We start from the raw sequence: 24,952 nt of genomic DNA, 5'->3' as shown, positions 1-24,952 counted from the left end.
TCATCACATGCAACATGAGGTTGGAAATGACATGTCCTCTGTGACCATCTCACTCTAGTTTGGGAACAAAAAATGATGGTGAATGACGCTTACTAACTTGCTTGGTCTGATGATGCATTTTTTAAACAGGAAACCAAACAAATTTCAATTATTATTCAATATTACGGAGTAGCGTCTCAACTACGCCAGTACTACGCCACTCATCATCCTCGACCAAGTCACGCAGGAGAGCCACTATTCAAATCAGAATGCTTCAGGCATCAAAACTTAGAGTTGCTTCCCAACAGAGCAAAAGCTCAACGTACGTCACAAAGAGACCTGATGACCGACAAGACCGCGACTTCGATCAAAGCTTGTGTAACTTAAATTGAAAGCGCTGAAAGCAGTTCAAACTCTCGTTACATTCCATTTGGGTTTCACACTCCAATATTCTTTTAATGTTTTTCATCAGAGGCTTTTTGAGTTTCCTCAGACTCGTAATATTGACAGTTGAGTTTTTTCTAGCCAATAAGAAAGAACAGTGAGAAAAGCAGGAGTGTAAATATTTCATGTGGAAGTGCAACTGTTTTGCAAAAATTGCAGGAAATGGAAAGTGATGGAGAATGAGAGGCGCATGAGAGTAAGGCAATAAGTATGTTGATTTTTTTTTTTTTCTGGACTGAAATGTGAAGGCAACACAAAGGCGCTCAAGTGCAGGTGGTGTGGTGTCTCACCCATCAGAAAGAAGCCTCTGCAGCCAGCTCATTATATATTGCACTGCAAGGAATCACACACAGAACATGAAGTGCTGACCAGTGGAAACCTCCATAGGCAACTCCTCTCACTGATCAGCTTCTATTGAGAACGCACTTCATTTTTTTTTTTTTTCAGTAAGCACCTTACTTTCTTCCTCTCTGTCCCTGAGGCTCACCTCCCTCCGTCCTGACCTCCTTCTGAGCGACTGTGGTCCTTGCTGTCCGCGTCTAGTCATTAATAACGCTCTGCTCTGTTTTTCCTGCCAAACAGCCCAGTGTTCTGCCGTCATCCTGACACAAATTAATTCCCTTATTTATCTTCTGGCACCAAGGCCGGCATTGGCGGAATAACTGTTTATGGAGGGGGGGAAAGGACAAAGAATTATAGATGGTGTGCAGTTGACGACAGGGCCATTTGTTTCTCAAATAAGAATGTAGATAAAGTTCATAATGTTGTCAGCTCCTCCTGCCACTGATTTATCTCTGACTGCTGCATTTGAATCTTGTTCTCATAATTACGTCTCAAGACGGTGGCGAACAAGTCAGTTTAATGGCTTCTAATGCTGAGACACATGATACAAAGTCTTCTTACACTTTCAGCATGAGCTTTCACTCTCATATACTAACTTCAAATCCTGCTAAGAGATGCTTAAACCACACATCACAGCAGGTTTCACTACTGTCCCGTAAGCATCCCTACCGCTCCCTACCTGCCGCAAACCTTTCCACCTCGCATGCACTCTCCTCTTCAACTCCCTTGGTATCTGTCCATGACTCCGTGTGACTGAACCCAAATACGTAACCTCATCTGTTTTCACGACCACTCCTCCCTCATCTTCCTCACTCTCGTTTATTTCCGCCCACACATTTCGTCTTGAATCTACAAACCTACATTTCTCTCCTCTCAAGCCTCTCCACCAACTCAGCGAAACCATTGTCCATGAAGACCTCTAACTAACCTCATCTGTTAGTGTTGCAGAACTCCAAGCCGAAACCGTTGACTAGATTTTCAAGGTGTCGCTCTTGTCTTGCATTTTCCAAATAAGTACCCACCAGTCAATACAAGCCCTCCAATTTGACATCATATAGAAGTGAGGGAAAGGAGAGATCCAAATGGCAGCAACTGAATGTCAGCAATAATTTGATCTGCACACCGTAACTACAACGAGTTAATCTGCAATGCATCTGAAAAGAGTGTGACAGTGGACAGTGAAAGCCACTTCGGCTGAGAACAACATCAAACTTTTAACGTCAGCTGGAACATAAACACAAGTAAGGACTCGACTGCTGGTTTCAGGTTAGGTGCTCTTGACTACAACAGTATCATCTGTGTGTTGCCAAAACACAAGAAAGGCCTGAGCGTTGATCCCTGACGTAACCCTCCTTTCACCCTCAGTCACTCGTACTTTACTGGCCTCATACATTCCCTACACAACCTGCTGGCATTGCTGCTGCTCTCTCTCAAGATCAACCGAGTCTAAATAGAAGTGTGTTTCTAAACCTTCTTGTAACTGCCATTGTCACAGCATCCCCCACAATGCTTTCACTGGTGCCGTACCTCAGCGACAAAACCTGCTACTCACTAATGGTGGCCCCCTCCTCTCAGCCAGGCCTTAACAACTCCTTTGGGTGACAGTAGCTTTACAGAGATGGTAGGTGAGTACCGGATTCAATAATTGTTTTTTTCATCTTGGATCCGTGGACCAATTTTCAGCAAAATCTTAGTGTTCCAACTATAGCATGTCAGCTTGTGTGGCTCCTATCCAGGTTGAGAAGTCACTCGTACACTGCCGTAAGTGACGGATGAAGTGTGAGATCGACAGAGTCTTCAGTCATAAGGAGATGTGTCGCTGTCATACTTCCTCGAACGGGAAACAAAGAAAACGATGACTGATTCTAAAATGGACCAGAAGTGGAGTAGCAGGTGACCTTTTAGCATTACAGGAGCCCTTCAAAGTATAAATACAATTCACAAATATCTAAATGTCAACCATTATTTCATGGCGCATTGTGGGAGGAAAAAGGCCTCAGTTCTGTGACAATTCCATGCTAAATCAGATTTAAATCAATGCACAGCATGGAGTGTATCGCCATCAGCAATATGGGTCCCACAGCGGCAGGAGCAGCAGCATCTCTTCATTCAAATCTAAGCTGCTCCTGTTCCACTGACAGTGAGAAATGGATTTAATAGCCAGAGAACAGCCTGTCAGCATTCTAAACAAAAAAAAAACACAATGTTTGGAAGCCATTTTCCCCGTTGAATCCTGGTCTCCTGTGTTCTGCAGCAGGAAGATATTAGATAGATTGGAAAACGCCAGTGTCAACATAGTATTTGATTCATGGGCTCCGAGTAAGGTGATATTTTCTGCTACTACAGTACATGTTTCACTTTGTATTGATATTGAAATAGTAATACCTCTAGAATAAAAATAAATACACACCTTAATAATTACAATTAACCAAGTTTCTTTCTTGCCTGTGAGGCCATTTGGTTTCCACCCAAAGGCATGTTTTGTTCTCCAGCAGCAAGGTGGCTCGAGGCAGAGCAGTCACCCAAATAGAACTGCATCTAGTTTAATCTTTTATATACAGCATAGGAGCAAATCACGTCTGGGACATCCAAGTCTGCCTTCGACGTGCTCCGTGTGTCTCTGTACTGCAAACACTGTTTGAAAGTAAAGTGTAGGGACTGAGGTCTGCAGCTCTTTCACCGTAATTGTGCCGAGTCCTCTCTGCTGGTTGTCTCTTGGGGGATACAGGAGGCAGCTCGGGGAGGGTGTTGCTATATCGCACCCTTAATGATGTGCGAGTTATCTTCTGAATTTTCTGCAGGGCTTCTTAGGAAAAGCGCAAACTGCACCTTTATGTTTGTTGAAACCCTTAAGTGGTACTTGAGGTCCATGCCTCAGACAAGGATGGATCTTTGTTGACTAATAATTATCTATAAACAGATGCTAACTAAGGAGGGAGAGAGCTCCGACTGGGTCGCTTTGGTGCTGAGAAGATCGATCCATGTAATATGTAAAAGGCACATATAACCAATTGGACTTAAATAATTTCCATGGAGAGATCGGAGGCTCTCTATCAGCTCATTTCAGCCCCCCACTCCCAACCTATGAATTCAAATACTCATTCATTACTGTTAAGATCAGCATTAAAAGCAGCCAAACTGAGTCTCCCCCCCCCCCCGTGACTCAGAAAAGAAACGTCGCCATTACACTTCAAAACAGAGGATGAAGTGAGTCCGCATTTCATCATGTTCCCGAATGTAATGTCGATACCTTGATGTGGCCAAATGTTGGGAGGGGGATGGTAACATTAATATGTCAGTCATAAGGTGCCGGAACACAAAGTACCTGTGACAGGGCAGGGGTGACGAGACGGGCACAGGTGCCGGGACGTATGCCGAAAATGGTGTTCCAACCAACATGCAAATGCTCTGCCGTGCTGTGGGAAAACCTATGTATGTCAGGGGCATGGTTTGTTGGTCTTGCTCTTCCGTGCATCAACAGATCACTGACTCCTCAGTTGATGTTAAATAAACAACACGAATTTCTTGGGATTTGTTCTGTAAATGAATGCATGCATATTTTCAATCGGATTAGCATATAATAAGCGCTAAGCCAATTGCATAGAATTTGCTTAAACACTTGGCAAATGAATGATTAGTTACCGGCCCCTTTCGTAAAACCTGAGGACGCGATCGACTGAAATTGAATATGACATAGCGCAAATTCCAGATTTTCAAATTTTGCTCTCATAGTGAGGACTCAAAGTTTCCAAGGTGTTATACATTGTGTTCAAAGTGAGTTATATCACCAAAAGGTGACAGACAGGAAATAAAAAAAAACGGCCCTAAATCCTTGTGAAATAGAAATGGAATATTTCCAGTTAATTATAAGAGAAGATTGTGCTTCCTTTGCCAAGGGCAAAAAAAAAACAAAAAAAAAAAAGCATAACAAGAACAAGAACAAAAAATAAAAAATAACAATGTTATTAAAAAACTAAAAAAAAAAAAAACAATAACATAGAAGCATGACCAAGCCATGCACATGCTAGTTATTTTGTGAATATAAATTCTAAAAAAAAGTCTAAAGCAATTTCGTAATTTTATGAAATTCATACACATAATGTCCATTATAATTATTTAATAAAATAAACAGGTCAGAAAATTAGGACACTGTTTCATCAACTCTTTCATCACTACTAACAACCATTGGGCATTTAAATGTGTTATTGAATAGCTTTTCTGCAGTCAGTGATGAATATAACCGTGCAGTCGGCTTCATTCACGTGAAACACAGTGGAATTCAGGTGTTTCAGTGTTTCAAGTTTGCCCAAATCCTGCCCCATTTCCCATGTATAGGAACCTTTTCAGTAGATGGTAATTCTGCTCGTGGGAGCCAGTCCTCAGAAGCACAATCTGAAAGCAATTTGCAGGTAATGAAATTACCCTCCTGACACAACAGTGTGCAGTAATAAGTGTGAGAGTTGAATCTCCAATCGACCATTGTCGTTCCGACGGAATTCCCTGAAGTTGAAACCTAGTCAAATATTAAGAGGTGATAAGGGAAGGTAGGCTGCTATGAATAGCAAAAGCTGGTCGCGAGCTGATGTGGGAGAAAGCGAGTAAACATGAGCAGCGCAGGAGCGTTTTTCATGATACGTTTTCTATAAGAAACTTAAGACAAGATGAAGTAGTGTCAACAAGTCAGCATGAATGCCACATAAAGGTGAAAATAATACCTATCTGGCAGCATTTTAGAATGAATTTCTGCTCCCTTTTTTTTTACATATGTAAAGAATATCTACAATAAACAACGGTTTAGGGGTTTAGGTCATGATATTTCCAGCTGTTATCATTTATCTCCTTCTAAGAAACTGTGGCCAAGACGCAAGTGATTTCTTTTAATCCTGTGTCGAGAGAAGATAAGCCAAGATCGAATATGAGACACGAGGGAGGATGAATAACACAGCAGGCTGTTTATTTTGGGTAATGCGATGACCCAAGCGCAGACAGCAGTCGTCAGACAGACACGGAACAGTCTTGTAAAAAATAGATCACAAGTGTGACGAATAGGAGCTTGTTGAACAGCAAACAGACATTTAGTTGGGTTTGCAGTCACATTTTTTTCAACTAAATATGGATGGATGCTACACAGACTGAGAAATAAATGGTAGTTTAAGTAGATAAAAGTGATAATAGAATATGAGATCAAGCTGTTTTCTCATGGACACTTGCAAAGAGAAACATATATATACACAGCATAAAAAAAAGTTAATAGAAGTCTCTGTTTAAAGAATCGTTTTGTCCTGAGGGACAAGTCTGTCTGGAGCATAATGACTCTCAGTGCAGACCTCCAGTGCAGGAAAAAATTGCCACTGACCTCCATGGATTTTCCAGGGCACAGTCGATTGGAAATGGACTATTCAATTTCCCACAGGGAGCATTGCCATTTCCGAGCAATGCATCTTTAAAAATGCACCCACTTTAAGACTGGCTTGTCGGAGGAAAGAAAGAAGGTCTGCCATATTAATCGTCTGGAAATGGTCCAGGTGATGGTTAAATCGTGCATTTATTTCAATCTAAGAATGATCCAAGACCATATGTTTTTGGTGTCAATCAAGAGGTGAAGACTGACAATCCCAGCCGTTACAATGAATTAGTGCTGCTTGCTCCGGTGCCTGCCGCCCACCGATCCGATTTGAATCTCAAAAGTTGCATCCATTGGCTCTTCTGTTTGAAAAACTGAGGATATGTTAAGCAAATGCCAGTGTCTCCTCAACTCCGAGCCTCTTCCTGATGGATCTTTGGCTACTCTCATTGTCTGCTACTGGCCTCAAACTAAAGATCAGGAGTGTCGACTACCGGGTAAATGTACAGGTACGAAATGGCATCTTTACTACAGCACTAATCTGTCTGTCACTCACGAAGAGCCAAACCTATCTCCACGCCTCTCATTTAGTCAAGCCAGGAGGTCACCATCATGAATAGAAAGTGTCTGGTCACTGTGCTCTTCTCCACAAGTTCCTTTTCCTTGTGAAATGTTATACTTCATCCAGTAAATACTTGGCAGCAACCCACTCCCAAATGCCAGTAAAAAAACTGTAATCAATAATGCAAAAGCTGAACTCTAACTAAACAAACAGCAAATGATACATTTCACCGTGAATGGCTCCAGTATAGGCATCTACCTCTTATCTATTTTCTGCTAAGATTTATCCGCGCCCTTCTGTTGGTAAAGAAATAGAGTTTTTCATCACTGCAGTCTCTCACCGGCATCGACCGAGGCTATTGATCTGGGGCAGATCTTCTTCCATCCTACCTGGGGAGCCAGATGAGCCTTGTTCTTATCGATCCTATTTTCTACATTCTCCTTCACCCTCACTTTACGTTGGAATGAATGCGCCTGTCACCTTATATGATGAATACCATTTTGGAAAATCTTCAACAACAAACATTTCATGATTCTCATTTTTTTGGGAATCACCAATAGCCTTAATAAGAAAAGAGAGATGATACAAAACCTTATTTTTAACTTGTCTATATGACACGTCTATCTCGATATTGAACTAGTATCTGCTGTATAAACATTAAAGATGCTGAGCAGAACAGTATCAACAATGGAGGCTCCTTAGCCACCAGAATGAAAACTGATTAAAATTACTATTATTCAAACATTTGTCCCGGGGGTTGGTGCTTTGGATTTAGCTGCAATTGAAAAAGAACAAAAGATGCTAGCAATGCAAGCAGCACCAGCAACTGCGTAGGAAATTGAGCGCAACACAATGAAAGACAGATAGAATGAAATAAATAGACAATACGACCCAAATGCAGAAGGCTATTGCATGGTCAACATGGTCAAGGAGAACACTTCTGAAGAGGGCAGCCAACTGTCACTCCACAGTGCTATTTCGCAAAAACACCACTGGCTGCATTCACAATATATATACACATAAAGTCACTTGCCTAGAAAGGTGAGGCAAATGGGAAGTGTGGACTGACAAAAGCTTCTTTTGCGAGAGCTTAATCTCGGTTACGAGAGAATTGGCAGCCCTGTGCTAACATGTTAGCCCTCTCTGCTAACCGCTGCTCAGTATAGCTCTGGAGGATTGTATATACTGGAATAACACCATCTATATGATTATAATCGATACATGATATTGGTTATTTAAAGACGCTTTCATGGCGTCTTTCACCTGCTGCATCTGCGCATTGGTCAGTGATAACGCATGATCTCAATCACTGACACAATTTAGCCCCAAAATATTACTGTCACAACCTGTTCTGGCACCTTGTTATTGCATATGAGAGATGTGCAAATGTGTATATACATTTTGGAATGTGTAAATATTAATGGATGTAGGCTAAAATGGAAATAAATGTATAGTCACGATTATTACCTTTTATTGAAAAGTATATATCTTTTATCTCGTCATTTTGTCACTACTGGTATTCCATACATTATACGTAACATGTTTGCAATGTTTATGTTTTGTTATTCAGTATAATCCTTAGATCATTATCTACATCGTCTCTATCTATTGAGTACTGTTTAAATGACATGTTCCAGTACCTGTATTTCTTCACTTTTTTATTTATTTCTTTTTTTTTTTTCAGATTCTATCATGCTCGGAAGACACTGAGAGGTGGGGATGAAGGGATATGGGTCAAGGCTAGGTGTGATTTGTTTTGCCATCCAAAACATGACTAATAATGGTCTTTGAAAAACAAGTTTAGCATATCTAAAGAGGGATGATAAGAATAAGAGAGTCTTGGTGACACCAGAAATACTTGATACACTTGAAGCCACACCCTTCCTCACTTTATCCCAATCTGCACCGCTCTCCGCGCAAAATTTCCTTCCACGCCCGGTTCCTTTGCTCTTTCTCTAAATGTCTCATTCTATCTGCTTTAATTCCTTCACTCTCTCCCAGTCTTCCCTCCGCACCCGCAGGAGAAGAATCTGTGGTAATGTACTAATCTGCGAAGCTTTAGTGCAGTTTTGCCAATCTGCTATGTCAAGATACACAAATCGCACTCCAGGCAATTCCAGGATTTCATTCTCTGAATGCCGCAAACAGTTTCCTCGTATCTACTGTATGGGGGAAAAAAAATCCCGTCTTCATAAACCTTTAAGTTTTCAGGCTGTTGAGATGATAATACTTGCATAATTTAAAGTTAATTGTGAAATGTATTTGAGTTCACACGTCAATACGCAAAACAATATTTTAAATTAACCACACAGTTTACTCTGTTAAAACACATTTAAAGTCTCATGACCATCTGTGCTGTGAATTATTTAATGCTACATTAGAAACAAACATGTTCTTAACTGTACACTTCGCCAATAATTGGCTTTAAAACTAAATATTGACGCTCAAGAATTCTTTGCTGTGTCAACTGTCATCAGCTTTATTTCAGGGCCCGACTGGAAAAGTAAGTTTTGTGCCCCACGTTTATAGTTTTTCAGTCTAAAATGGGAGATTTTCAATGCAAAATACATGGTTTTAGGGGTGCATCCGATAAATTAAGTGATTCATTTGGTATATTATTTGGTATATTACGGAATCAAATGATGAACCCATAGATACATTTAAACAACAAAATATTGTCTATTTTGCATCACCTTATTTAAGCCAAAGCTCTTTGAATGTCTTGAAAATATTTGTATGAATTTCAATTTTATAAGAATTTCAAGTACATACAGAGTAGTGGAAACCCTGGCAATTGTGTAGCAAAAAAACATCCCTGAACAAAAGCAAACAGATGCTTTTGTTTGCTTTTGTTCAGGGATTCCTCCATGTTTGTTGTTGTTGTTATCATCTTAGCTGCCACGTGTCTTATGCATCAGTGTGATCAGTGGACCAGGAACTTGTACACTTACAAAGGATCTGTGTGGTCTGGAGTATGTTTTTGTGTGTCTGTGTGTGTTCAGTGGAGCTATTCTTATGTAGTTTACATCATTAGTTCAAAAGTACCTACAGCGCTGCTGCAGTGCTTAGACAAACCGGCATGTGTCACAAGCAAGCTCATGCTGCTGAAGCCTGTCAATGTCGATTAAACACCATACATCAACACCATGATCTCAAGTGCGTGTTTGGCATCATCATTTACAGATGCCACCTGACAGGTTTATTTTCTTCAAGCAGAAACAAAGCATCCATATTCTCAATATCAAACGTTTAACTTGAGGAACTACAACGAGTCAACAGAGCTGAAAAGATTCCTCTGACACTTTACCAGGTTTCGGCTGCAGCTACAAAGGCAACAGCTGCTGTTTATTCGACATACAACACATGACGTGGTACCTGTCAGATGAAAGAGCTAGTTTTGACAGGTTGCATTCTCAAGACCCAAGCAGGTGTTTCTTAAACAAACACATTAGGAAGCGTTGGCTTCGCATGGTTGGATTACAGATTTTCAGTTACAGCAGTAGTTGGCATGTCGAGCTATTCATCAATCCAATGTACATATCGAAGATCACCTCCAGCTGTCAGCCTTTCGATGCAGGAGATTTACCAGCGAGAAAACGATGATGATCCTATCACATCTCTGGGTTTTTAATTTCTTGAATGACATTGTGCTGTGTGCTAAAAATAGCCATGTTGTCAACAAACAACTGGAGGGTTTTGCTGTATGACACAATACACGTTTTTGAATGACAAGTTGCACAGTAAAAAGAAAATATCTTGCCCTATGGTAAAAAGAAACTTTTACCACTAAGGTGTACACAAGTCTTTAAGGTTTTTCTTTTGTGCGTGTCGAGCTATAAACACTTTTATCAAGCAAAGTGCAAGTGATTCTTAAAGTAATGCAATGAGAGATACAGTGACTTCTTTTTCAGATGACCAGATTTGGAAGCTATGTGAATGTGAAATCTGTATCAGTGACAGTGTGTGATAAAGAATATGAAGAAGGTGAACACAGAGTCTTTATTTCCTTTATTTTGCCTTGTCTGTCTCCGTCCTCACTGTAACTGGAACTGTGCAAAATACTGAAAAGCAGTTCAGCAATAATAGCAATATATATATATATATATATATATATATATATATATATATATATATATATATATATATATATATATATATATAGTGCCATCAAATGCACAAAAAGAAAAATGAAATTACAACCATACCTGTGCTGTATATTAAATATGGGCTATTTGTGATATAAAAAATTTATATGGGTTGTACAGTTGTAGCTGCATGGTTCTGTCTACAGCTGACTCAACTGCAGCTCCGTTGATAGTTTGTTGTGAAGCTAAAAATTAAATACCCAGACGCACTGTGTTGCTGCGGGTTCATGAAATTCCTGGGTGTATGCTGTGCTTTTTTGGGCTTGAAAAAAAAAAGGTGTGGAAGCAGCAAGGAGACAAACTAAAGCAGGCAAATGCTTCATCACATATCCGTGTGAGGTTCATCCCTGTCCTCTGAGGGTGAAAGGAGAAAACATATACTGATATTTTCAGCCCATGAATCAGTTTACAACAACGTAAGCTGCTCACTGCGCAACTCAAATTCACTGTTGGGTGCTCGGTATACTTTGCTTCATCAGCATCATCTCATCTTCTCCACGTGGTTTTCCAGTCGTACTTCGCTGTCAAAAAGTCATTTTAGTTCAATGTGCTTGTAAGTCGATATTTAGCTTATTATTATTATTATTATTATTATTATTATTATTATTATTATTATTATTATTATTATTATTATTATTATTATTAATATTATTGGTTTCAGGGTTTCATGACAGGTTGAACAACATAACATAACAAATAACATTTTAAATCTAGAGAACACAGCTGAAACTTGATATTTCAGCAACAAACATGCCGCTGCATCCCTCTTCATCCAACCAATAAACTCAGTTGCACACTTTTAACTGGTGAGGTATCAAGAAACAGTATTGCAGAGTTGCTGAAACAGTGTCCTAATTTTCGGAAGCCACTAGATGGCGATCTTGGTTTAGAAATGATCTGACCTTCATTGAATTGCTATTTAAATGCAAACATTATACACTAGACACTGCCATCTATTGGCCTCTGAAAATCACAACACTGTTTCATGAAACCTCACCCACCCTTCAGCACTGTGTCATGAAACCTCACCTACCCATCACTAATGTTAATCTCTTAGCCCATCATGGAGACACAAAAAACGCACAACTTAGACTGGGAGTACATCAAGACTGGACACACCAAACTTCCACACCGACATTAAAATAACTCTTTACAGCTCTATTCTAAGTAAAATACTTAAAGCCCAGAACTGATGGAGAAGAACCAAAACCACTGCTTCAGTCGTATTGCATTTGACTCTACGAACCCTGAGAATCACAAGTGAACACTTCCTGCAACGTTTAATTCGTCACACAGACTAGTGAAACGTCTCAAATGCAGGTGTTGCAACCACGGTTGCTTCACTTTTCAGGCCTGTAATTCACGGAGAGCACAGAGTTGGCACTTACCTGGGAGCAGAGAAAACAACAAGTGAGGACACTGACAGATTTAGGTGCTGTATGTGCTGGAAGTGAATCGCAGCGTTCGCTCACAAGTGTCCGAGAACCTCTTTGGGAGCAATTATTGACTTACCTGTGCTGATGGGGAGCCACATGCACAACATATAAACATTCACAAAGCCAGTTGTATGTATCGCAAGATGGCAGTGCCAGAAAATGCATGGGAGCTCAAGTGCATCTTTGAGAAGGAAGATGAAACAGTGCAGTGTTGGAAGCTAAATCATCAATCCAAAATCAGACGTGGGTGTAACAATGCATGTCAGCGTCGGTGACAAACTTGTACCTCCTCTCTAGCTCCCTGAAAGGAACACATTTTTCACAGGAATCCCACAGTTAAGTCGGTACATTCTATCAGAGAGCGATGCCAGAGACATAAACTCAGCAGCACTACACCTGTTCCTATAGTTTGAATATTGTATGAGCTTCTTATTGACCTGCAAAGTTCACAATACATTGCAAAGATTTGGCTGCAGTCTTGAAAGCGTTTGTTGTGCTTGAAATTACCTTTTTTGTCACATATTAACAAATATTTTCATGGTTTTAATGAGTGTTTCTATGTTTGTCTGTTGTTTCTTTAGGATTTTGAAAGGTTTTGAAGGAGATTCACTTGCAAGGCATCGCACTACTACTGCTGCAGATAGCAAGAGCCCTTCAGAGCGAGCAAAGAAAAAATGGAACCTTATCTTTATCATTTACTAAAACATATCAACCTTTATGTGACAGTAGTGACGAAATACGTTCGTTCTACACTGTTTCATCACTGTGGTTTTCGACGACTTGGGAACACTGCATACTAGTGACGGCTACACTGTTGAGGTTTCATGACACAGTCATGAAGGGTTGGTGAGGTTTCATGAAACAGTTTCCTGACGTTCAGAGGCCACTAGATGGCACTGTCTGCTCTAAAACACATGAAACCGCACATCATTTCTAAATCAAGAGTGCCATCTAGTGACCTCAGTGTTTCATCAACCTTGCAATACTGGTTCACTAATTCATGGTACCTCATCTACCCAACACTACTGCATACCAAACAGCACTGGTCTTATAATGGGCTTCTACCCACGGTGACTACTAGAATTTTGTGTGAGCCGACACTGTTGAATCTCAGACATTGTTTCAATGATTTAACTGTATGCTGTGTTTTATAATGTCTGGCGAAAATGTCTTTGGTGGAGGTATGTGCTGTCTTGCTGCTTTACTATATATATATATATATTCATTTATTTATTGCAGCAAAAGAATGAAGGACAGTATATATTTGATGTGATTTCATGTTCTGTGAATGAGCTTATGTCCGTCCACATTGTGATTTTGAATATTATTGTCTTATATTTATTTTATCGATACAATAAGATACCTTTTGAAGCAATTGAAATATCATTAAAAGGTTTTTACCGTGATATTTCCAGAAAATGTTGTTGAAATCGAATCATATCTCTTCATACTCCTACAGGAAATTATATTCTGTTCAAGTGTTAAGCCTAAAATCATACATGAACATGTGACATGACATGCATTGCCACACCCCTGTTATTTCGTCGAAGCCACCAATTTATTTGACATTTAAATTCACCACACTTCTCAAAGCCAGCCAAAGCTGATAAACAAAAAAAAAAAAAAAACATATATATTTTACCTTGAATGCTCAGCAAGGACCTTAGAAGCCAAGACTCCCCTCTCTGCCCTAAGGAGGAGAGTGAAATGGTAAAGATCAGAAGTTCACTTACCCCACAGGAAGAAGAGGTGAGGATCACAGCCAGGATAGGAGGACCTTCACACTATTATCACCCCTAACACCATTCACACCATTTGAAAAACGGCTATCCCCAGGTGGCCGCCATGAAGTGGAGCAGGTTTGTTAGGCCATTGTAATTGCCATGCAAAGCAGAAAAGAAAGCAGTGCAGCGCCATTCGTGTACATGAAGTGAAGGTTGTACCTACCTGATAGGGTTTTAGATTTAAAACACAACACAATCCAATATTGCTAGTTGTTATATAAACATGTATGGAGAATCAGCAAGGCGTGCAGTGAGTATTAAGTGTAGTACCTTTACTTTTACCTATGAGATTTGATGAGATGGCCCATGAAGAAAGAAGAGTCCAGACAAAAAAAGGGGAAAAAGGAGAGGAGAGACTGATAAATGCCAGAAGGTTTTTGTTGGTTAAATCCAGGTATTGGGTGAAGGTGGAAACAAGTGGGGTAGATAGAGAAAGAAGGAATGCAAAACATGCGCGGCAGTGTTTGTCTGCATGACATTTCACAATGGAAATCTGTGGTATTTTCCACCACCATGTATTTTAACAACTAAATAATGACTTAACCAAATGACTACGCTGGATATGAGTGCTGAGAAAATGAGCATTTTTTAAAAAGAAAAAAAAATAAAAAGAGTCACAACCAAGCCAGCAGTGTTGGAAATCAAAGAAAGTGAAAAGGGGTCATGAGAAAAAAAAAAAAAAAGACAGAATAAGGAAATCAAGTAGGTCGTGGAAAACAAGCGGAATGACAGCGTATAGAGAAAGCGTGAAGCCAGAACACTGCAAACACGTTGAGAGCGCCTTCATTTGTGAGCACAATGGGATCAGAGGGACGTGAGGAATTAAGGAACAGAGCTCATACCTTGGTCGCCCATCATCAAGTGTGCCAGACCTTAAAGGAGAACAAGAGCACAGTCAGAAGAGAACAAGGGATCATGGGAAGCTGTGCGACACAGACCCACAGGCATCTCTGTGAAGGGAGATGTCTGTGTTACGGGGCTGGGGAAGAGTGGGACGGAAAGTGGAGGGAGGAGGGTTGAACGGACAGGGTAATCACGATGAGCATTCGGCCAACCGAAAAACAGGTTGCAATGCACCATCAGGCACTTACTTGACATCTTATAGAAATCTAAATTCAAGTTGCAGGCTTCAATGACAAGTTGGGCCGCTGCCACACGGTTTTTGGTAAATAACACGGCAACTACATGACAAATATTTTGGATTTTTTGTTGTGTCGTGAGGAATGTTCAGGTCATATTTTTTTATTTTCTACATGAATTACATCATATTTAAAATAATATACTCCTTTGACATCACTCTGAATCCTTATAATCTCAAAAGGAATTTGTAAGACCAGTTTTTTTTTTTTTTTTTGGTGATGATGTTTGACTGAAAACATGAAGAAGGACAAAAATGAGCAAATTCAGTTCCAATGTTGATGACCATCATATGGATGTAGAATGTGAAATGTACAATTGAAAAGAAGTTGGCATCAAGATTATTCTCATAAAAACACATTTTTAAATGGGTTATTTACAGAGTGGAAAGCATTACTCATTTCTGCTCTATAAACCACTTACCGCCAACAATAGTTTGCGTGACATAAAGTAAACATTGAGGCATTAAAGATCGACAGTTACACTGACTATACCCACCTTCAGTATCATTCTCTTCTGGAAGCACGGACAGGCAGAGAGAAAGAGAGGAAGACATTCATTAAGCTGCATGCACACTGGTACTAGCCATTGCATGTCGACGCCATGCAAGGCATTGAACATCACATGCAAGTGACCTATGGTAACCACTGCAGAGGGACACCTGACAGAAATCTCATGTTTAACTTGCCCAACAATTTCAGATAGCATTTTGAGCGACCTGTGACATGTCGAGAAGCTGCTGTCTTTGACTTGTTTTATCGACACGTTCGAACACGTTTCGCACTGGAGTCTGGAGTGGTTGAGCTAGGAGTGTCCCAAAACAGGCTGGCGACGTGATGATGCCAGGTGGTTTTGTTAGCATCACGGCAATCGAGCGAGCCTGCACCAATTGTTGATATTGAAGTGTGAGTGCCAGTGAGTCCTGTGAGGTATTTCGCTCCAGAGGTGAATAGCAGGTTGGTCGTATGTGGGAAAAGACATGCTACACGTGGGAAAGTCAGTTGGCTGGACAGAACAATGTGGTGTCATGCATCTGTAAATCCCTCAGATTAACGTTCAAAATTGAAGGTTTGCTTCCTTTTTGATGCTTTATTTTGTCTTTTTAAAAAAATTTTTATTAAGTTTCAGAACTGCATGCAAGGATTTTGTGCCTTGGTTTTCCTTTAACAACAAAAATAAACTCCTACCTTTCTCAAAATGATTTCTTCCCACATTTTCAAGGACTTATTTGGCCAACAAATTAAGAAATTAAAGTCAAAAACTTACCATACACACAGGCTGACGTGTACTGCTGCAATCTTTTTTTTAAAATTGTTTTTTCTTGGACATGCTTTATAAACGTTCTTAGTCCAGTATTTGCCCTTAGCAACTGCCTTGTGACATAAAATAAGGTATTTTTCTCCACATCCAATTTTTCATTGAATGAAAGCATAATGAGTAATATTTAAATGTGACCCCTAAAAATGCTTCTTTGAAGACAAGATGGTGGTGTAAGATGAAATGAAAAAAGATGATGGAGACCAGACATTGTCTGGAAGAGCCATTTGTTCAGGGTCTGATGCAGGAATCTAAAGTCATGTGAGTGCAGACCTGCTCTTGGCTCAGCTCATGAGCAGATCTCCGAGCCTTCAGATAATAAAATGTCACCTGCCTTATTTACATGAGTCAGAAGGGGATTTAAATATTTCTTGTATTTCAGGCCTCACCAGACTGAAGTTGACTGACTCTCTCTTAACACACACAAAATGAATATTTCCTCTGAAGCAGACAGCTGTACATTGAAAAACCGAAGCTGTAAGTGTCACATATCTCAGAAATTAGCAATTAAACGTAGCTTCAGAAAGTGTTGAGGTACGACTGCTGAGTTAACTCATGGAGAAATGAGCCATGAAAAATCAACTTAAATTATTCATCTGTCAGAAGAGGCTCTCACTAAACAGCAGAAGTTTGACGGCCCTTAATTTTGAGTCCTAATTGGAATCCAAACCAACATCCTTGTCAAGTTTTTTGTCAGACGCAACACAGCCGTCTCAGAAATGTTGTGGACGGCGGAGGGAATCTGTTGGCTAGGTCCAGTGATAACAGACAGTCGAAAGGAAAGAGAGTCAGTTGACAAACATGAAAAATAAAGGAACAAATCAAATCAATCAACTAAATACACTTTAATACTGGTCTCTCCCAAGTTTCATGCGGCTCTTGATCTGGCTGCCATTTTGGTCAAGTTGCTATTGAGATGAATGTTTTAATACAGGAAGACGAAAAAGTAAGAGCTATGCCGTCGAAATGTCAAAATATTGTTCAAAGCTTGGAGGGTTGGCGCACGTTCAATGCCGATGTGAGTCGCGGTCCTTGTCATTCCCTAAACTAAACGTATGCCATGTGTTTCACCTATTATTCATTGCTGATCGTGGTGAAGTCCAATTCAGTGGAGTGAATATGAGATGTTCAAGTCTGCAGAGTCGCTCACACACACAGACCGGGCCGACGTTATTGGTGGGATGAGCCACGTAAAAAAAATTTAGAAAAATTTGAAAAAGTAAAATAAATGGCGCACATATTTAGATTTATGCCCCTTAATATTTCGAGGAGGATCGCGGTAAAATGTATGAACTTTAAAAATACATGCTCAAGAGACATACGCCGGATGCGAACCAGCAACCTTGCGACACACAGGGACGTGCTTTGCTGCCGCTAAGTCACATGACCAGCTGTTCAGGTGAGCCTCACAGCCTTACATATTTGTAGGATGTGGCTCTTTTTAGCAACACAGTAAAACAATGTGGCTCTTAGCCTATGACTGGTTGGCCACCTCTGATCTATAGTGACTGTAATATGGACTAAAAAATGGGATTCAATAAGATTTATTTCACCTCATTTATTCATGTGTCTGATTTGTATTCAAAACAAAATAAAATTTGACAGTAAACTTCCCACCTGTAATATGACAATGTTATATTGCCACGACAACTACCTCAGGCAGATTCAGGTGAAGGTAATGTTCCTACAAATCAGAATTACCTTAAAGATTATGCCTCTGTCGCGACCTCTTTAAAATTTTAGAGCGCACAGCTGCCGCTTAATTTCTCGGCAGCGCTCCCCAAACAGCAGCGAGAGACCATTTAAAACAAGCAGCCAGTCACACACGCAAACAATTCCTTTTACAAATGTACCCAGCTGGTCACGATCTAATCCAGACACACAAATCCATTTAATCCCCACGACAAAGTGCTCCGGCGCTATTGTGTTTGTAATACTACACTGAGATGCGCCGAACTGCCCAAAACTCTGCTCTCACCATGTAAAAAATAACCCTCATATTTAAAGAAGGCATTGCCTCCGAGAGAAATGTTAAAAAAGGATATAATGGGTCCTTGTGTTTGTGGACATGACTCCCCTCTGAGTCTTGGCTCTGAACTTTGACAAGTGATTCACTCTGAAGTGACAGTGTGATGCCAAACTACCATCAGTCACTCCGCCGTACACACCATGTTCCCATCAGCCAGCTTGACAAAATGTCATTAGGGCATCCATGCCAGTGTCGGCGCGCTGTCTGCAGAGACGACACGGCAACTGCCGAGAGGTTTATGACTGACATTACTTTTCACTTAACTAGCCGTGTGTCAACTTCACTTCGCACAATTTGAGGTAATAGATGGAAGTCGTTTCCTCTTTAAGATGGTATCATCTCATCTGCTTCTACCTGTGGCTGTTTTTCATCACACATTTAAACTGCCCACACTGAAACAGTTTGGCTGCAAATTCATGTGTTTTTTAATCATTTTTTTTCTAAATTTAAAGCATGTATTATGGTAATTTTTACAATTTTTATGTACTCTGAATTGCTTTAGTCAGCACCTACTATATATATATATATATATATATATATATATACATATATATATATATATATATATAGGATTGGACATGTAGAGAGGAGGAATAGCCAGTATATTGGTGGGAAGATGTCGAGGTTGGAACTGCCATTTTTTTCTATAAATTGCTCACTCTTCTATCTTTTTTATGTATTAATTATTATTATTATTATTATTTATTATTATTTTTTAATAGTGGTTATTTGACAACAAGTTCAACAATCTATGTATTTTTAATGGCTGAAAAAAATGGCATTTTTTTTTTAACTAACAAAAAAGTGGTGCCCCTATAGGACCTCCTCAAAATTGCATCCAGTTTCACAGAAATGACATATTTGTCACTCATGTTTTGACATGAAATACAGAAAAAATACATCATTGAATATCAGAATGGATTGAATTTAAAATATTTATTTGTGGTATTTATTTACCACCAATCCACCAAGTAATAAACAACAGTGATCATTCATGAAAATTAACAGTTCGGGAATTATTCGAGTCAGAAAAGAAATAAAAAAGACTGAAATTGTTAATCAAAAACAGGTGATTAAAAATGAAATGAGCTGTGACACGTGTTGTGACATTCACAACACACGCGCCCTCTTCGTGTTGAAGGAGTTGGCTTAACAAAGCATTGCTCTTTGGTGTCTTTGCTTTCACAAACCATCATCATGTTGTGAATTCTGATGTGCCGCTTTCATTTTGGAAGCAAGAGCTAATTTGGGGAAAACGTACATGAAATTAACTGTCAGCATTTTTCCATCTGGCCAAATTAATTAACGTCAATTCATTAATGCAAACTGCTGAGTGATTCATTTTCCCGAAAACTGTCACATCCTCCTGTGAAACAGCGGCTCATCTGCGTGTGGGATAACAGCAAAATGTGCGGGGAAAACAACAGTCATTTGAAGACATTAAACTGTTGGCTGAATATGAGCAAACAGGAAGGACGGTGTGCGGCGCGGTGCGGCGGAGGAGGAGGACGCGCTGGTCGCCCTGATAAAGGTCACAGATACAGGTGGGGATCGATCCGTTGTTGGATTACAATTCAGGCCAAATAAAGAGTAATGAGCACAAGTGAGGACTCATCTCTGGGAAGCACAGCCCCAGCCTTTGTGCAGCTTCTTCCTGGAGAACTACATTACACAGCTCACCATCTTCCTCATTATCTCCCTGCTGCGACAGTCAGAGAGTCAGTAAGACAGAGAGTCAGTAAGAGACCAGCAGAGCTGATGGGACTGGGCTGCACCCTGAGCCGGAGCCATTCATATTTCAAGTCACTTGGCCAGCAGCCAGGGTGAACACCAAGGACCCACCAACATGTGCGACACAGTACCACAGTTAACATCAAAAACGATGGCATGCTGCTCCATACTTAAATAATAATAATCTGAGCTATATGTGGTCTCAAGATTAAAGTTCAATAATGTCTCATGGAGAGATCACATGGCATAAGCTGATTGTAAAACAAGATTATCCACACAATGTTTGTATTACAAGCTTTTTGTTTTACAAAAGATACACACACATATGTAAGTCTATATATATATATATATATATATATATATATATATATATATATATATATATATATATATATATATTAAAATGCCCAAGTATCACGTCTATACTAGATAAAACGAGGTCCAACATCAAGACTGACTCAGCAATGTTCTGAACTTCTTTTGAGCATTTTTTATTGACATTAAAGCTGTCAATATGGGTTGTTTTCGCCCCGTGTCCGAAGTTCCGACACCACAGCTGGCCTCTGCTACTGTTTCTCATCTCTGCTCCTCTAGGAGATCGTTGGAGCTGGGCACACGCAGGCAAAACAGCACATTTTAAGCGCTTCAAAGGCAAATAAAACACCTATGTTTCATCGGTTTGATGTCATGACGCTTAATACCTTTAGCCTGCAAAAATCTATATTATCTATATGTCTATTAATACTAAATATTAACCGCACCATTGTAAGTGCAAATGCTCAGCGAAAGGAGGTGAGAGCTCATCGATGGCTCTCACTTCATAAGAAAGATAAACAAATGTTCTGAAATAATGATTTCAAGTGAGTACTGCACCTCTCAATAACCTTTCAGCTCAGCACTGTCTCTCCGTGAGCCACCAACCTTCAGGTTCACACCAAAGTTGAGATGCGCTGATGTGTTTACCTCATGCGCTGTACAAACTCTTGGAAAGGTTTGGTGTCAAATCATTTTACAAACATCCTTTGACAGCCTGTAACAGTTGTCTTTAAATAAGGGGATAAAAAAATCCTACGGGAAAATCCCTTTAATCTTTTGATCCCAATATCTGTCTTTGGACTCCGAGACAGACAAAAGCAGATTAATACTGCGCTGCTGAGCGAAGCCGCAGCGAGCTTCTCCAAAGAGTGACACCATTGGAGAGTCAGTCACATGGTCGCTGCTCGTAACGTTGATGGATTGCCACTCAATTTTGGAAATCCTCTTCCGATAGCATGTCTATTTTCTCAGCTAATAAATGAGTTGTCAATCCAATGAACCAGAATAAATATGCAGAAGTTCTGTGGAGTCTGAAGATAGGCTGCTGGAAAAGATACACACTATTGGCTGACAGTTGTTTTTATCCCTCTTTTGAAATGGAAATAGTGGAGGCTCTCAGCTCCTGTTCCATCACTGTCTGGTTCATCATAAGTCCCCCACCATCAGGGCCCACCGGCAACCTCCCTCCACACGACCCAGGGACTGGTGGGGTGTAAGAAAATGATGCACTGAGGCACGTTCTATGGGTATTTCAAGTGTACATTTTAAGTGTGTATCAGTATTTACTAAATAAATCGATGACGTTGTTTGTTTTTTCCAAGGTGTTTTAAAACTCCCCTTTCAGCTCCAAGTAACAGACTATGAGATCACACAAGCCTAGTTAAGAATGCTACAATGTTTGACTCTGAAACTGTGAAATGCAACTGAAGGTCTAACTGCAATGAGTTTATGACGATTAGCTAGTTTCAATGCACATACTGTTGTTTGTTTTCTATATATTTGTCCTGAATATAATGACTCTTGGTTACTGTTATTGTTCCATTGAAATATCCTGTTGTACTTTCCACAGCGCAGCCCTAAGAACTTAGTGCTGCCATGGGCTGTCGCACCCGTTCAAGCGAGTTTCCAAACATGATTCTATTTCCATGATTTGTTTTAAGCCTGCCTTGGCGCACGTTCATTTCATATAATGCCATATAAATAAAGTATTTGCTCTCTGACAAAGGGTTGGGACACCAGGTTCGTCTTCATCCAGACTGAAAAAACATTAACTGGAGCAAGTCCTGTTATCTAGGTTGGTGTCGAAACAGACTGCACACATAAAATAAATAAATAAATAAACCAGTTTAAATATGAACTGCATCCCAGTGCTGCCATGAATTGGCCACCTTCTCAACAGTGAACTTCCAAAAATGCAGCTCAGAACAGACAGTCTTTCATGTTCGATTAAATCAAGCCTTTTTAATATGTCGATGTTCTGAAGCTTTGGAATTAATTTAATCCATCTTAAGTCAAAATATGAACAGTTTAATAAGCAGTAGAGGAAATTAATAGTGGACAAGATAACAGAAACCATTGATCATCCTAGCAATATTGTTGCTCTGTTGCTGGCAGAATTTAATTTAACGTCCCTCACAGTGTCCAGGCATCTTCCAGGAAGATTGGAAAGTATGTATGTTTATTTTTATATCTCGAGAAATCTTAGAAGAGCCTTAAATCACAGGGCACACAAAACTTGCCTGGCATGTGTGATTGAAGTGCTTGAATTTCCACTCATGTCTGGGATGAGGTTCAGTCTTAGACAGGAAGTTGTTTGCACTTCATGACCAATCAAACCATGAGTCCTATGACTCACTACATCTCCTACTTTTCAATGTTAAGGGTAGAACTATTATAGTGTCCAAGCCGAGAGGAAGGACGAGTAAAAAATAAATCCCTGTGCTTCCCATGTGGTCGATGCCAATGAGACAGCTATGGTTAGCAATATTAGCAAAAAAATAAAGCTGTCATCTTTGTAGAAAAAAGAAGTGAAAAAGGAACATTTGTGCAGAGGTTATTGCTCTTCATAAGGCTCCAATTTTCACAGCCTAGTGGGCACATAGTGTACGATGTGAGTGATGATAATATGTCAACGACTAAGAAGAAGTGCCTCTTAATCCAACCTTCAATTTGCATGATCTTTTTTTCCTCTCCTCCTTCAGAGTCATTTTGTCATTAGAAGCAGGTGAGCAGTTGCGCTCCTTGCCTACGATGTGGAACCGTTCCATTATAATCAGATAATTGCGGCAAAGACTGTCTTCAATATTCTGCTTTGAGACGTTTAACGTCATAATCGCACGTTAAGTGTTTCACGCACACTTGACTTCGAAACACTTTCGCCTATGTGAGATCAGGTCACAACTCCTGAGACTTGTCGAGATGTATTATTACAGTGATGTTTCATTTTTTTTATACTGACATGGAACAAGAATAGGGTTGATACATGTAATAATAATAATAATAATAATAAGGGCAGGCACATTAGTTTGGTGCCCAATACAGGCCTCAAAATACATATTTTTGTCATTCATTTTAATCATATGATCAACAAACAAGTCTTAAAGTAGGTTTAACAGCTCATGAAATCGCATCGGAAATCACAGGACTGACAGAGAGTTCAAAACATTAGCCACATTAGGTTTGTCCTGGTTGATACAGGTCTGCAGTGCAATGACCAGTGTCACAAGTAAAACAAAAAACAAAAAAAAAACGCCCAAGTCACGAAACATTAAAGACATTACATGTCTAGTGAGCTACTTCAGTTACCCTTGACCTACCAACTGTACACACTTTTGACAACCACTCTTGTTCACGTGTGAATGAATTAAGTAACTAAGGGAGCCTGAGCTAGTACAAAAGCAACATTGACAACTCACATAGCCAACACCATGCTTTAGAATCACTGAGTCAACACATAGAGCACAAACAGAACAAACAGAGAGCACAATGACTGTCTTAAACTACACTTTGTAGTACTAACAGAACCTTCCCTTTCCAGCATACTTTAGTTCAGAGTCAATAAAAAAAGCACTTAAAGCAGTTGACTTTGATTTAACAGTCGATGCTTTTATACAAATCCTAAAACACTAAAGTGTAATTACACTCAACACTACGGTGCCATCCCGCACATTAGGCGCACCAAATACCGAATAAAACGCTCCGAGCTTCAGCTTCCATGCAATGAAATAACATCATTCGCTTTTTATCAGAATAAAAAAAAAATGATCCCTGAAATGCATCTATGTCATCTCTCTGATGAAAAACAAGAGGACAGGTTCCAGCCATACAGCGGTGCATTTCAATAATTGTTTGAGGCGATCAAAGGGATTTGTGTGTGTGTGTGTGTGTGTGTGTGTGTGTGTGTGTGTATGGTCATGCGATGTAGACAGGGGAGAGTTGACAGGTCTGCTGGCAAAAGCCTGTAATCCCTTCATCTAATCAAAGTAAGACAACAGCTTTTAAATTATTTGGTGACAAGGTCTTGCAGGTTCAACCGTGTTGTTAAACATCAGGTCACTCTTAGTTTACCGTTTTGCCCATTTATTTTATCAAGTTGTCAAGTCCTGGTGTGACCTACATAACAATGAGGCGCAAAGAGCAAGAGGTTTAGAGAACAGTGATGTCACTACTACAACCCCTGGCAAAGATTCTGGAATCACCGGCCTCAGAGGATGTTCACTCAGTTGTTTTTTGTGTGAAGAACAAACATGAGAAGTCTTTTCAAATGGCAACGTTTTGGCTTTGAGAGACACTGATAGAATTGACGTAAAAAACATTTTGGTAATGACTAACTTACTTTTTTCAGCTCAATCATGAAACACAAACAATAAAACGGACATTTCAACAC

At 39.9% G+C, this 24,952-nt stretch overlaps 1 protein-coding gene across 30 annotated transcripts in view; it reads right to left on the bottom strand.

Annotated features, from left to right (window-relative positions):
* Positions 1-24,952, bottom strand: part of LOC128764562 (neurexin-1a-like) — a 223,358-nt gene that overhangs the window by 191,038 nt on the left and 7,368 nt on the right. For 10 of the 30 annotated variants that reach the window (XM_053874382.1, XM_053874381.1, XM_053874383.1 and 7 more), the window contains exons 3-5: positions 15,672-15,689; positions 14,879-14,908; positions 13,895-13,942 (exon numbers count right to left, since the gene is read on the bottom strand). The exons of 5 other annotated variants lie outside the window; for them this stretch is intronic. In XM_053874382.1, coding sequence (XP_053730357.1) covers positions 13,895-13,942; positions 14,879-14,908; positions 15,672-15,689 — 96 coding nt within the window. Of the gene's footprint in view, positions 1-13,894; positions 13,943-14,306; positions 14,319-14,878; positions 14,909-15,671; positions 15,690-24,952 lie in introns of all 30 variants that reach the window. 15 more of the 30 variants (XM_053874389.1, XM_053874390.1, XM_053874394.1 and 12 more) reach the window with 4 other exon arrangements.

The sequence above is a fragment of the Synchiropus splendidus genome, chromosome 9 (genome assembly GCF_027744825.2).
Source record: "Synchiropus splendidus isolate RoL2022-P1 chromosome 9, RoL_Sspl_1.0, whole genome shotgun sequence".
Taxonomy (NCBI): domain Eukaryota; kingdom Metazoa; phylum Chordata; class Actinopteri; order Syngnathiformes; family Callionymidae; genus Synchiropus; species Synchiropus splendidus.
Note: the sequence above shows the minus strand (reverse complement) of the source record. Positions and strands in the feature narration are given on the sequence as shown.